The sequence below is a fragment of the Lagopus leucura genome, unplaced genomic scaffold (assembly GCF_019238085.1).
Source record: "Lagopus leucura isolate 7727_CA_CO unplaced genomic scaffold, USGS_WTPT01 Super-Scaffold_73, whole genome shotgun sequence".
In the NCBI taxonomy this organism is placed as follows: Eukaryota; Metazoa; Chordata; class Aves; order Galliformes; family Phasianidae; genus Lagopus; species Lagopus leucura.
This window is the reverse complement of record NW_024962252.1, coordinates 83,390,066-83,403,360: the sequence shown is the minus strand read 5'-3', so window position 1 is coordinate 83,403,360 and position 13,295 is coordinate 83,390,066. Positions and strand designations below refer to the sequence as shown.

Below are 13,295 nucleotides of genomic sequence, written 5' to 3'. Positions count from 1 at the left end.
GAGTGGCAGCTGTATGTGTCTGATCTGTGGTACTGGCTTACTGACTGGGCCGAGCAACTGCTTTTGATGCTGTAATCGTTTCAAAATAATCCCTCTTTAGAAAGCCTGTTACGTTCTTGAATAAATCTCTGTATATTTTCATAGTTTTGTATTTTTCTCCCTTGAAGTAGCTGAATGTAGCATTCGATTTTTGTTTGCTACTTTAGTTGACTTCTCTTAATAAGAAAAGAATCTTGACAATTAATGATAGATGACTCCTTGACACTTCACCTCGTCCCTTGGGCTGGAGGCAGCAGGTGGGTTCCACCTGCTCCCATGGAGCGCATCTTCCATGCATTGGGGCTTCAGCACCGAAAACACCAGGTTCCCTGAACAGAGACATCATTCCTTTCCACTATGTGCTGCAAACTGAAAACGTTAGTCTGCAGTTTGAAAATATGGAGTGATAAAATCTAACTCTTCTGATCAGTAGAATGATTTTCATATGCTCAGGCTTGGCCGTCTCTCTAATTGTCACATCACAGTCTTTCTTGCAACCTGGGCACAGGAACTCTGACACATTGTGTGCAGGCTGTGAAGAGCTGTGTCATGTGAGCCACCGTATGTACCATAGCAGCACAGCTGGGGTTGTTAGGATGCGAGGGGCCAGTCAGCAGGGGATGGTGAGTCTGAAATCTTGTGTTGTAGTGAGCAGTAAATGCAAAAAAAAAAAAAAGCCAGCCCTGGTCTAACTGTGGAAGTGTTAGAAACAGGAGAAAAGAGAAACCTGAAAATCAAGTAGAAATATGAAGTATTTACTGATGTTTAAGTTGAGTCATATGTCTAAAATGACACATATGTGTCATAACTGTGGTGTGTATATATACGTAGGCAATATTATATGTTCTTTTTCTGTGGAACTCCCAGAATGCTTTCAGTGTAAAGTGCTACCCACTTCTTGTGTTGTCTTCCTTTCAGTATTTTTTAAATTTTATTTATTTATTTATTTATTTTTTAATATTTGTAAGCTGATTCATCAGAGCATATAGAAAAGAGCATCTCTACTTGAAAGAGACAACATTTGTAGGAGTTGCACTTTTCCAGAGGAAGCTTTCTGTGGCGGTGGTCTGTTGGTAGCACATAACAGCTGATAGGATATTTGTTGCTTACATGTGTGCAAACATAAAGGTCAGTTCTGCGATTTTTCCTCTCAGCTTTATTTTTTACTTCTCAGCTGGAGAAATTTTTGTTTGGAGGTGTGCGCTTCAGTGCCATATATTGGATGCACTGGCAGCTTTGTTACTGAGGACTGGCACCTCTTCAGGTGTCTGGTGCTTTGGCCCAAAGGTGCAAGGCCTTTAATTATTTTTCGCTGTTCACTTTTTGTTCCCCAAAAAGTACCTGATGAAAAGAACAGTCATTCGGTAGCATGGAAGGATTTAAATGCTGTTGGCTCTTAAGTGCTTCTGCTTTTAAATTCAGAAGAGTTATGTTCCAGTCTGTCAAATCATAGGAGCTGTAGGTTGCAGAGCTTGTGCACATCTAAGGGTGCATTTAATTAAACCTGCATTAGTGCATCTATACAGACTTATTAAAACACTTAGTTTGTCTCAATAATATTGATTAAATAGCAGTAGTTTGTTTAATCTAAGTGTATTTTTGCTGTTACTACATTACTTCCTAGTAATCAGGATAATAGTCATCATCAGTGAAATATCGTGTTAGTTACGAAGTAATGCCATAAGAATTGATTTAGGCTTGGCAGGAGAGAAAGGCTTTTTGTCATATGGTGCCAGGGCCTGATTTGGATTATTAGAATGAGAGTTTTAAACGTAATTTCTGTTCATATAAACACTATGTGTTTTATAGGCTTATGGGTTATTCCGTACTCTGAGTATCCATTATATCATGGAACACCTCAGACAGTTAATTATGCAAACATCATGTAAGTAATTACGCAGTATTATTATGCATTTAAGAGTTTTATTGATTTGCCAGTTGCTCACTTGCAGTATTAAGAGCTCTAAACAAGAGATGCTCACCCTCAGAGGAAATAGGGACGAGGAAATGAGCTAAAGATAAATGATAGTAGTATGCATTGTTGCATCAGATGTAAGCCTTAAATGCAGGAGCTGTCAGCGGCGATAATATGCAACACATTGGGGTATCTCAGGATCATTTCCTTCTTGTTAACAAAGTTTATCAACCAGGAAGCAGAGGGAATCAGCTTGAAATAAAAAGGCAAGCAATAACAAATATGTATACCTAGAAGGAGGGGTGTTAAAATAGTTCCCCCCTCATTTCCAAGGTGTTGCAAATTCCTTGAACAATTTGTTTTTAAAAGCAACCTAGAAAACAGGCTCTGATGAGGCGCAGATGTGAAGGCTTGGATTGCTTTGCTCAGTGAGCATGCAGTGAGTGCTGCAGCAGAGCCTGGGCTGCCTGCAGGCCGGTGCAGTTCTGGGCACTCCTCTGTCACTGCTGCTGGGAGCTCAGTGAGGGCTGCAGGTGGTGTTGCCTCTTTGATTGCAGCAGCTGCTGTGGTGCTTCGCCTTGCCACGGTGAGGTGGTGAGGGCTTCGGGAAAACAGAAATGAAAGAAGAAATTATGGGAAATTATGACAAATTCAATGGTTAAAAAAAAATATGTCTATAAATACAAAGCCACCACTATTCCATTTTGCGCAAAACATCTTACTGCATGGTTGTACATGGTACATGGGTGTTTATTAACACAGCCTAGTAGGTAGTGATAGTTTTATTTGTGCATGCACGGAATGAGATTAACAATAGTTGCAATTAATGATCTCATCCAGTAGGTTAACCAAGTGGACCTTACAATATTTCTTATTAAAAAAGAAATCCTTTTTCTTCCTTCCCCCAACTAAGCCAGTGCACCTTAATGCAATGATGATATGTTAGAGCCAGCAGTTGTCAAAGCACCGTATTACTGTGATGCCATAATGACACCCTGTCTCTGCAAAGTAGTCATGTTTTCTCAAATCACACGTTGCACCGTTGATTTCTGACATGACACTTCATTCAGTCACTTGCCTTTTCTTTGGCATCTCCATTCTCTGACAATAGCAGCTGGTGCCCATTTTCCTCCTAAGTGATTCGCATTTTGCCTCTTTAGTGAAGTGCAATTAGCTGGAGCAAAAAAAAAAAAAAAAAAAAAAAGCTTGATGTGAAGCAGCATGGCTGAGATTGCACCATGGCTCCTGTACAGGACTTGCTTGGGGTGTTACAGGCATCTGTGCGAGATGCCGCATTGCCATTCCTTTCCACGCAGATCTCTTCTCCTCCTGCATTCAGAGATACAGGTGTGGGAATGACTGCAGTGTCTCGCTGTTCCCTATTGATTTTGGTGCAGATCCTGAAAGTGAGCATGGTTTGTGAGAGGAAGTGTGGTCTTCATGGTCAGAGCAAGGAGCTGGGCTCCATCCTCACTCTGTAGCCTGCTGTAGGCTTCTCACATGCACTTGCATGTTCTAGGCAATGGTTCTTTGCAGCCAAAAGGTGAGGATAACAAAGTGAGATGTTTTGGGTCTGCATGCATATGGGTTAGAGGACCATGCTGGGAGACATCAGATGAATGGCCGTGTTAATGCACAGAGCACCTACATATGCATAATGACATCTGCCTCGCTGCTGCTCCCACCAGTAGCCGTCACTAAAAATGTCAGCTGGTAACAGCCTGGCCTTTGTGGAAGTAGAACAATTCTCTTTTCAAGAGAAGAACTGAAAAGTTCATGTGCAGGTGAAAGTGGGCTTTTGTGCTGGTGTAGAATAAAGGTGCTCACTGTAATTATTGTGACTAATTACTGCTCTCATTGAAGCCACCAGTACAGCACTGAAATAGTGAATGATACTGTAAGCAGAGTTTTTTTTTCCTGAGGTACGCTTGCAGATTAAGAAGTCTTGTCTTGGATTTCTGACCTCCTTTAGGCATTGACAGTAAGGGAAGAACAATTTCCTGAACCAGTTGTACGCACGGGCACATATGACTTGAATGGAAAGGCTTTCTTTTTTTAAGGCTATACGCTCTAATCAAATGTGGTTAATTTTTGCACTCTGCTTGTATATTGATACTGATTTAGCTAGTGTCAGCGCTGTCAATATCATTAGCAGTGTGGCAGGTAGATGGAAATACGAATGTGATTGCATTAATGAATTCTTAATATATTCAACCTTCCATAAGCATACGGCATACAATTTGTTCGCTATTGTGTTAGGCCATTTTGAAGCTGGGCTGGGTTTTGAAGTACTCCATTGGTTTCCCTTTCTGCCAGCAGAAACTGGCTTCTGGTCTCGCTCAAAGACATAAGTTGGGAAGCGAATTTAGAAAGGATATGAGGAGTTGTACTACATATTGCGTATTACTAACAGTTTGCAGCACTCTGTGTAGTTCCTTGTGCGTGCAAACGTGGACTGATTCAGGAGCCCATCAGCTGCTTTCCCTGCAGTTCCTCAAAGTTCACCCGAGCTTTCCAGGTTGTTTGAAAACTTCCCTGGAGCTGCTGTGGCTTTGACTTAAAATATAGTAAAGGAAAAAAACAACCCCACCAAGGCTTTAAAATAAATACTGCACGTTTTTATATGACACATGTTATTTCTATTCATAAACCTTAACTAAATTTAGATTTTTATTAATCCAATGTGACCTAAAATTTTTGCATTAACAGCACAATGTGGAATTGCGCTTATTCTCTTTGAATGCAGATAAAGCCATCATCTTGAAAATAGCTCTTTCTGACAAAAAGGTGTTCTTTTGAAATAAAGTCTTATTCACTACATTCCTCTTAGAGTTAATGTGAATTTTAGTGCCTCTAATTTTAGATTGAAGTGAGGTTTAGAATAAAATCCACCGGCTGACAATTGAATTTATAGATAGTTGTGAATATTTCAGGCTTGAATAATAGAGCTGTAGAATTTCAGACAGAGAGAGGAAGGGAGAATTAAGCTCCGACTGTAGTTTTAGACTATAATGTGGTGGTGTCTAGGAATTCTTCAGGGTAACGAGCTAAGTAGTAATTAGGAGGAGCAGAGGGAGGGGTTGTAGCCCAGGCATTACTCCAGGCGCTGGGTTGGTGATGCACTGGTGGCCCCAGCTGCCATCTACAAAAGGCCTCCTCAGCCTCTTCAGCCACGGTGCGGCAGCAACAGAGCAGGTTGATGGATGCTGATGCTACCCATGGGTACACAGCCCTTTCCCTGGCTCCCTGCTCTAGGTCGGAGAAACCTTCTCTCCTTGAGACCTTGACTGGTGTTTTCTGCTTCCCGTGGGAAGGTTAACGTTTTATTGGCCTTACCTTGCCATCCTGCAGCAGGCCAGCCTGTGCTTTGGAAGCTGCAGCTTGATGCAGCCATGTTTTGGTCAGCACCAGAAAGCACTGCTCCAGGAGCATCAGCAGGCAAGCTTCAGCCTGCACAGAGTTTCGAGTGTGTGTTCATGCTCACAAAACTGTGACCGCGTTTCGGTTCTGACCGCTTCGAGTGGAGACAGCCGCTTCCGCACTGGCTAAAGCCAATACATTTGGACAACTAATTAATTGCAAATGGCTTTTCTAGGAAGTGGAGGGTGACTTTCAAGCTTATTATTGTGCAAATAAGAAAAAAAGCAGGAGAGTTTAGAGAGACAAGAATGTGCCATCAAACCGGGCGCAAGAGACAGTACGCAACAGGTCTCTTGCTTTATTTTTGAGTCTTGTCCAGTGGAGTTTTGACAGGAGGGGAAAGAGAAAATCACCAGGTACCTGTTTATTCAATAAAAAGGACCTCACTGTTAGTGTAAAGAGAAACAATATAAAAAATAAGTTGTTGGAACGTGAAAGTTAATTGATAATTTTAATCATGGCTGTATAAAATTGTGTCAAAGAAAGAGGAGAGAGAGAGAGACAGTGCGACACCGTGTTTTAGTACCCTAATAACTTCTAACTCCAGTCTAAGATCGTAATGTATGTGAGAGCGGTCCAGTAATTATAAGGTAATAAGTGGAGTGGTGGTGTAAGTGCTCTAAATTAAAAGGAATTTGCAGAGCTGCTGTAAGTCAGTGCCGACCCGCTTTCTTTCAAACGTTGACTTGAGAAAAGTGCTTAGCCTGGAGTGTAAGTAGAGAGACAAGAGAGAGCTATCTATTAATTACAGCACTCATTAACAGTGACGGCTACAAGGCAGCAGATGCAGAAGAAAAGGCACACGGTACCGCAGGCTGGCAAGGGGATTTCCCCCCCCCCTCCAGTTCTTGAGGAAAGGACAACACAAGCAGGTGGTCCAGTGTAATAAGATATTTCCACAGCTTTAACCTTCCCATTTCCTTGGCTTATTTGCTGACACCAGATAGCGTGTTTCTTCCACCTTCCCAAATAAGTACCGATTTTAAGTTTGGGGGTGAGATTTCTGCGCATCAATCTGGCCACTATCCGAATTCACATCTAGCTTATTTTCAATAGTATTTTCCAGTAAAATGTCCAGTGATTGAGAGATCCTAAATAATTCTGATGGGCACAGATTTTTATCGTAAATCTTATTCTAAGCAAATACTTGTGAGGAATGGTCAGGCTTTGATCTTGATTGCACTCATTGGAAAATACAACAAGTCTCTGGATTTATGTCTGATTTCCATTAGTTTCCATTTGATTCTCGAGCTTGAAGTAAAAATTACACTTAGTACATATGCATCCAATACGTACGCATTTATATTTAACGTGCAAAAAGTTGAATGAGTGATGTTGAAATCTCAAAACTGACTTGAGAAAGTTACTTTGTCGGATTGTCTGTACTCAAGCGCTTGCTTTGAAAGCATGAGTCTGTACCTCCAGGTGGGTGGCCTTATGGAGCAGTTACATTTCTGCTGAAAATGATTCTAGAGAAATGCTCATAACTGTCATCTGTACTTGGCAGCTTCAGATGCTACCGTCAGGAAAATGCTGGGTAGGCCATTTGCAACTGTGATCTCATAATCACAGCTGTAGAAATTGAAGATGGTATCTGATTCAGAGTTTTCAGGTTATTATTTTTGTTCTTTATTCTTTCTAAAACGCATTTAAAAATAATATCAAACTTGGGCACAGAGAGCACAAGATTTTTTTCCTCTATAAAAAGTACTAATTTATTGGCTCAAGTATTTTATGGTTTTGTTTCAGATGCTTAATTCTGAAAAGGTGAAAACTGAGATAGAATCTCACCTTCTGAAAGACAAAACTTCTATCTAAAATTTCCTCTAATATATTTCTTTAATCCAAGAATGGAACACGTAAAATGTCAGATCCTATAGAGCTGCAGATATATGGGATGCTGGCGTAGTTATTACTGGTTAGTCTGAGGATAATGGCTAGAAAGTAATTGCAGCCAGAGCTGATTAATCATTTCACTTAGATTTTGTGAAAATGGAGTCCAGCCTTAATTACTTGTTAGAGTCCCCAGTTGATGTGCTATTCAGTTACTAAATAGCTATATATATAATAAAGCAATATTAATAAAGAAAAAAACGCTTGTGGCAGACATGCTCTTCAATTCTCAGATCAGTTCAATGGATGATGGATACATGTTTTATTCAAGTGTGTTGACAAATATTAATCACAGAGCTAAACATACATATGCTCAAACTTGAAAATTCTTGTCCCTGATAATGATAGAATTTACAGAACAAAAAGCACTGGTGGAAAAAGAAATGTAATATTTTAGTAATCTAGTGGGATTTCAGGATGTTTTGACTCCCTGGATGACAAGTTCGGAATTTAGAGCCAATCTGAAGTTGACATGTATCCTAAGAGGCAGGTAGAGGGGACAACAGACGGGTTTGGTCTCTTAAAGTTTTTGTTTACTGCCTGTCTGGAGCTTTGACAAAGCTCTGTCGTGCCCTTATGCTGATTACCTTCATGTAGAACAAGAGGTATTGACTAATGAATGAATGATGTGCAGTCCCTAACCCTTCCAGAGCAGACCAAGCGAGCACTGTCTTTAATACACAGATTCCTTTCTCTCTCTCCCTGCTCCAGGCTTCTCTGCAGAATGTCAAGCAAAGATCGACACATTGATTCTAGCTGTTCGTCGTACATCAAGACGGAGCCGTCGAGCCCTGCCTCTCTGACGGACAGCATCAACCATCACAGCCCCGGTGGCTCCTCAGACGCCAGCGGGAGCTACAGTTCCACCATGAATGGACATCAGAATGGGCTGGACTCACCTCCCCTCTACCCTTCAGCCACGGGGCTTGGGGGCAACGGGCCCGTCAGGAAACGGTACGATGACTGCTCCAGTACCATTGCTGAAGATTCACAGACCAAATGTGAATATATGCTGAACTCGATGCCCAAAAGACTGTGTTTGGTGTGCGGTGACATTGCATCAGGGTACCACTATGGAGTGGCTTCCTGCGAGGCCTGCAAGGCTTTCTTCAAGAGGACAATTCAAGGTTGGTGATTCTTTAAACATCTTTTCCTCCTTCTGTTCAAAGCAAAGCAGTACAGTCCTTGATTAAATGATGTTACGACTTCAAACCATAGCTTCTGATTCTTTGTAGTTTGGTCCTACAGATGCTACTTGTGAAAAAGCCCCTTTGGGCCTCGTTGTGAGGTCTGCCATGTTAAACTCACTGTTATGTTTATTTTGCTTATCAAAAATAGTAGAGCCATCCAGTACGTATTCAGTTCTTTTTTTCTGAAGGAGTTCCTCGTGGATTCTCATCAATGCTGCCATGAAAAGCGATTATTTTTTTTTAAGGTTGTTATGGATACTTCTTGAACACACCTTGTGGTGCACACAGATTATGCTTATGGGTTTTGCTCCTAGCTGTACCATTATCATACTTAAATTCCTACAAAAATCCTGTATACCTTTATCAAACCACTAGTGCATTTTAGAATGGAACAAAATGTAATGCTGTAGTGTTTTGTTAGTGTCAGACTATTAATAAAGTGGCCTTTCACCCATACAATACACTGTGACCTTAACAGGTTCACCAAATGGCCTGTAAGATCACATTTTAAGGACAGTAAGTTGACAGCTTTTGGTCTCTGTAGAGTACCTTGTGTTAATCTGCTCCTGATACCTGTTACAAATATGCCACATATTTTGGCATAAATTAGTTTGAATGGAATAATTTGCACAACAACTTGTTCTAGCTACAGGACCAGTGGAGACAAAATAACCTTCTACTTTCATTTAGATATCATCCTTTCAAGTAAAATTGAAGGTGCTTTATTTAAAGAACATGAGGACAAGCTTGGCCTGTACAGGAATATAGTGTCACATTAAATTAAATTCAAACTTCAGAGACTAAAATTAGGTTGCTAAGTCCAAAATTAAGCTCCTCAATAAAACCTGCTTGATTTTCATAGATGCTGAGAACGTGGAATCCTCAGGAAAGGCACTGCAACCTGGTGGTATGCTTTGCTTTTTTAAAAATGAGTTACAGTAAGGAGAGTAAAGTTAGTTCCAGTTTGGAATTTCACATGGCTCTAAATTTGAAACATTTGATCAAAGTTTTTAAAATGTACTGCTTCCACATCTCATATACAGTTAGGAAACAAAAATAATGTTTTCTTTTAAATTTAGCCATTACTAAGGTTTTTTGTTTTTTTTTAATTTATCATTTTACTCTCCACAACTAATTGTTGTAAGCATACTAAATCCACTACTCTGGGGGATTTGGGCCTTTTACCAGCATGAAACAGGCATTTCACGATGCCCTTATTGCCACCAGAAAGAAACAGCAGAGCTCTGTGGTTATAATGGAGCTGATTTTTACGAAGTTTGCAATTAGTAAATAAACATACATTCAGAAATTTCTGGTTACTTGGGTTCAAAAAGTGTTTTTTGTTTGTTTTAAAAAAAGTTAATTTCATTTGACCTTCAAAAATATTTTCAGGAAAGCTCAAAAATCTTCTGAGTGAAGGAATTTGTATTTGTGGGTTCTAAATTTCAAGTGGCAACTTCAGCTAGCTACTTTGATTTTATAAATGGCATTTAATTGCTGCGTAATAGCTATTCTACAGGACTGAATTAATGCATGATGATTTTAGTAGTATTTTGAGCATGAGAAAATTCATCAAAATCTCTAACTGAATAAAGCGTTTACTTCTGGCTGTAATATATAGCCTGCAATTTTACACCACACCACAGACAGCAAGTTTCTGGGCATGGAAGCACAAGACAGAGACGTCATTCTCCAGATTAGCAACCTGGACTTGGCCACAAAGCTCAAGTTAGAACTGGCAGCTGCGCAAAACATCTCAGCAGGGTTAGAGCATTAGCTGCATCAGCAGGTGATGGTGCTGTGAAGACCAAAAAAAAATGCAGTGAGGCAAAACCTGGCATTGGATGGAAAAGCAGTAACAAAGATACCAAGAATAGGAGGTATGTTACCATCATAACGTCATGGTAGCTTCTTCAGAAAAGGTGCTGACTCAACTGATGCAGGCTTAAGGGTTTTCAGATACCATCCGAAATAATGGAAGCTATGCATCTTCGGTGAATCAAGCCATCATTTGTGTTAAATGACAAGAAGTAGATAAAGCTACTCCTTATGGTTTGAGTAGGCAAGTTCTGCCTTTGAGCTTGCATGAGGAAAAATTCTCCTGAGTCTGATTTGCTATAAATGACAGAACTTAATATTTGTAGAGGTCGTTCTCCCCTTGCATTTTCTTGCTTGCTGCTTCACAGCACATTCTTGTTCTGTTTGTTTTTAAAGCATAATGATAGCTGAATGAGTACAAAAAAGAAAACAGGAAAAAAAGAGAGAAATTTGTAAATACAGGATAGTAAAGCAGAGTAAAAGACAGTCAAATATTCTAACTACACGTATAAGCAAGAATAGCTTCTCTTAACTAAGAGTTGCTTATTTTAAATCTTAATAATTTAGTTGTGATATGTAAATAATTATAGATTCAGTGAAAACGAATGCTTCACTACCAGACCTTTCTTGCTTTATCATTCATAAGTTACTAAATTAGCTTAGACTTGCAGAACATTAGTGCTGCTCCTGTTGAGGTCACGAGCAAAACTGCCCTGACTTCAGTGAGAGCAAGGCTGAGCTGACAAAGTGTGACTGTGAAGCAGATCTTGTGGTCATGTCAGACTTGATGTCCTTTCCACTAAGTCAATGGGATTCTTTCCATTCTTTCCATTTCAAGGGAGACTTGTCAGATCTCAGTTGGTGAAAGCCACAGGCAGCTGTTCAGAGAACCAGCACAGTGTCTGCTCACCACTGCTACCTTACGTAAGGCAGGCAGGCAGGAAACACATCACGAGATATGGGTAGCCTCTTACAACAGTTCAATTTCCCTCTAGTGTGGACGATACACCTGTTTTAAAAGCTAATGGAGGTTGTCATTCCCTTTCAGATGGTAGAAATTTAGTCCAAAAACTGTCCATTTCTGGCTGACAGATTTCTCTTGCTTCGTGCCTCTTGCAGTCCCTAGTTGTTTTCATAAAAGTAAAAGGAAAATGGAATGATTATTTTCTTGAATTACAAGAGAGGAATTTTTTCTATTCTGAATATAAATCGTTTTACATAGCACTGAAATATTTAAACTTGGTGCTGTGAGAAAGAATGCATAGATAATGATAAAAAATCGGTAACAAAAAATAGAAATTGCATGGTTTAAAACAAAACCCAGAGCAACAACAACAACAAAACAAAATCCACACATGAAACAGCTGACAGTGCAAAATCAGTGTATTCTTAGGTCATAGCAGAATCTAATGACGTTCTGCCCCCTCTTGTGACATATAAGGGCTGAGAGAACTGGATGTTCTTTCTGCTCAGCCTTGTCCTCAGCTGCAGCTCTCAGTTTGCTTCTGGGATAATTTACGTGATGGCTGATTTCAGATGTCTCACAGAAACACACACACAGCCAAATCTCTCCAAAATTGGCTTAGCATCAGGGATAGTAGAAAATAGCATGGCCTAAAAATAGTTACAGGACCATTGATTTTTATTTTTTTTTTTAGGGTCTCTCCACAATTTTTGCTGTTCACTGTATTATCTTGATTCTAAGCTTTCATTAAAACAACAAAAAAAAGAGCGAAAAGGATTTTCAGTTGTCAGCTGGGTGTAAAATCTTGTGTTCAATACAGAGGTCTTGTAGTACTTACTATATATTTTATAGTGAATATTTAGTGTAAATACATTCCCAATCATTTTTATTTGCTCAGTTATTATAAAGACTAGTAAGTACATATTTTGCATTAATAATATGTAATTACTCAGTCCTTTGAGCTTAAACATTTCTACAAGTAGACTGAAATAGTTCTCTTGCCTTCAGTAGAAGAACTGTGGGCGTTAGTTTACTATTATGTTTTATTTCAGTCTTTATCTCTGTGAAATAATGACCTCCATCTAGACAGCATTCTTCAAGCTCTTCAGGATTATTGTCTTTACACTCCTTAGTATTATTGGCTTCAGACTTGCTTGAAAAGGCAATGTGAAAGGCCTTAAGTATTGATATATTGCCTTCCTAGTAAGGCGTGCTACAAAGATGTCACAGCTTATTTTATTTCCTTGAATAGTGTTTAACTTTACCCCGCAAAAGCTAAAATATTTTTGCATAGTTTGCAGTCATAGGCCTTTGGTTCCTTTGTTTATGTGTTTATTTTTGGGGAGAAAAACTATAGGGTTAGCAGTCTTCTTTTTATACACAGGATGGATAAAGCATCAGTAGTAAGAAGCCTTGCAATCCTACTTTCAGCTGTCTCATTTAAGACCTTTATCCCTGAAAGTTGTTGCCTCTCCACATCTCCTACCAGAAACAAGAAACATTCCATCCTGGAAATAATTTTGGTCACTGTACCGTTATGTGAACTAGACCAAATCTGCCATTTCATTTCATGCTGGTAGCCTAAAAGCCCTCAGTGCTACAGTTGTGCAGAAGTGTGTTTCCTGTGGTCCTCCTCAAATCCTGTCCACTCTAGGATCTAGGCGAAGCTCATGTTGTCTAGGAGTGCTTTGTTCACTTGTTTTGAATATTCAAAATTATTTTTAATCCCTTTAGCGTTCAGGCTTTTCAACCTTCTTTCCACTCTTTACCCATTACTGAACCAATTTGATCTGTAAATCTACAAATGCTTTACCGTAAATAAATTTTTGTCATAATCAGGAGGTTTTAAACAGGGATGTTTAAAGACCTAGCTATAGTAATTCAGGCAAGGTGACATTTCAGATGGGCAACGTAAGTTCGATTCTAAGTTGCTCATGACTAAAATGGCTTCAGAAAGTTAATTTACATCTCTCAAAGATAACTCTTGTAATAATATTGAATGTCATATTGTTGTGGAAGAAATCAAAGAAAATTAAGCTAGACTTCACAGCTTTTC

At 39.5% G+C, this 13,295-nt stretch overlaps 1 protein-coding gene across 11 annotated transcripts in view; it reads left to right on the top strand.

Moving 5' to 3' along the window:
- Positions 1 to 13,295, top strand: part of ESRRG (estrogen related receptor gamma) — a 379,837-nt gene that overhangs the window by 253,137 nt on the left and 113,405 nt on the right. For all 11 annotated transcript variants that reach the window (XM_042895246.1, XM_042895244.1, XM_042895238.1 and 8 more), the window contains one exon: positions 7,979 to 8,394. In XM_042895246.1, coding sequence (XP_042751180.1) covers positions 7,992 to 8,394 — 403 coding nt within the window. In that variant the 5' untranslated portion in view covers positions 7,979 to 7,991. The remainder of the gene's footprint in view (positions 1 to 7,978; positions 8,395 to 13,295) is intronic.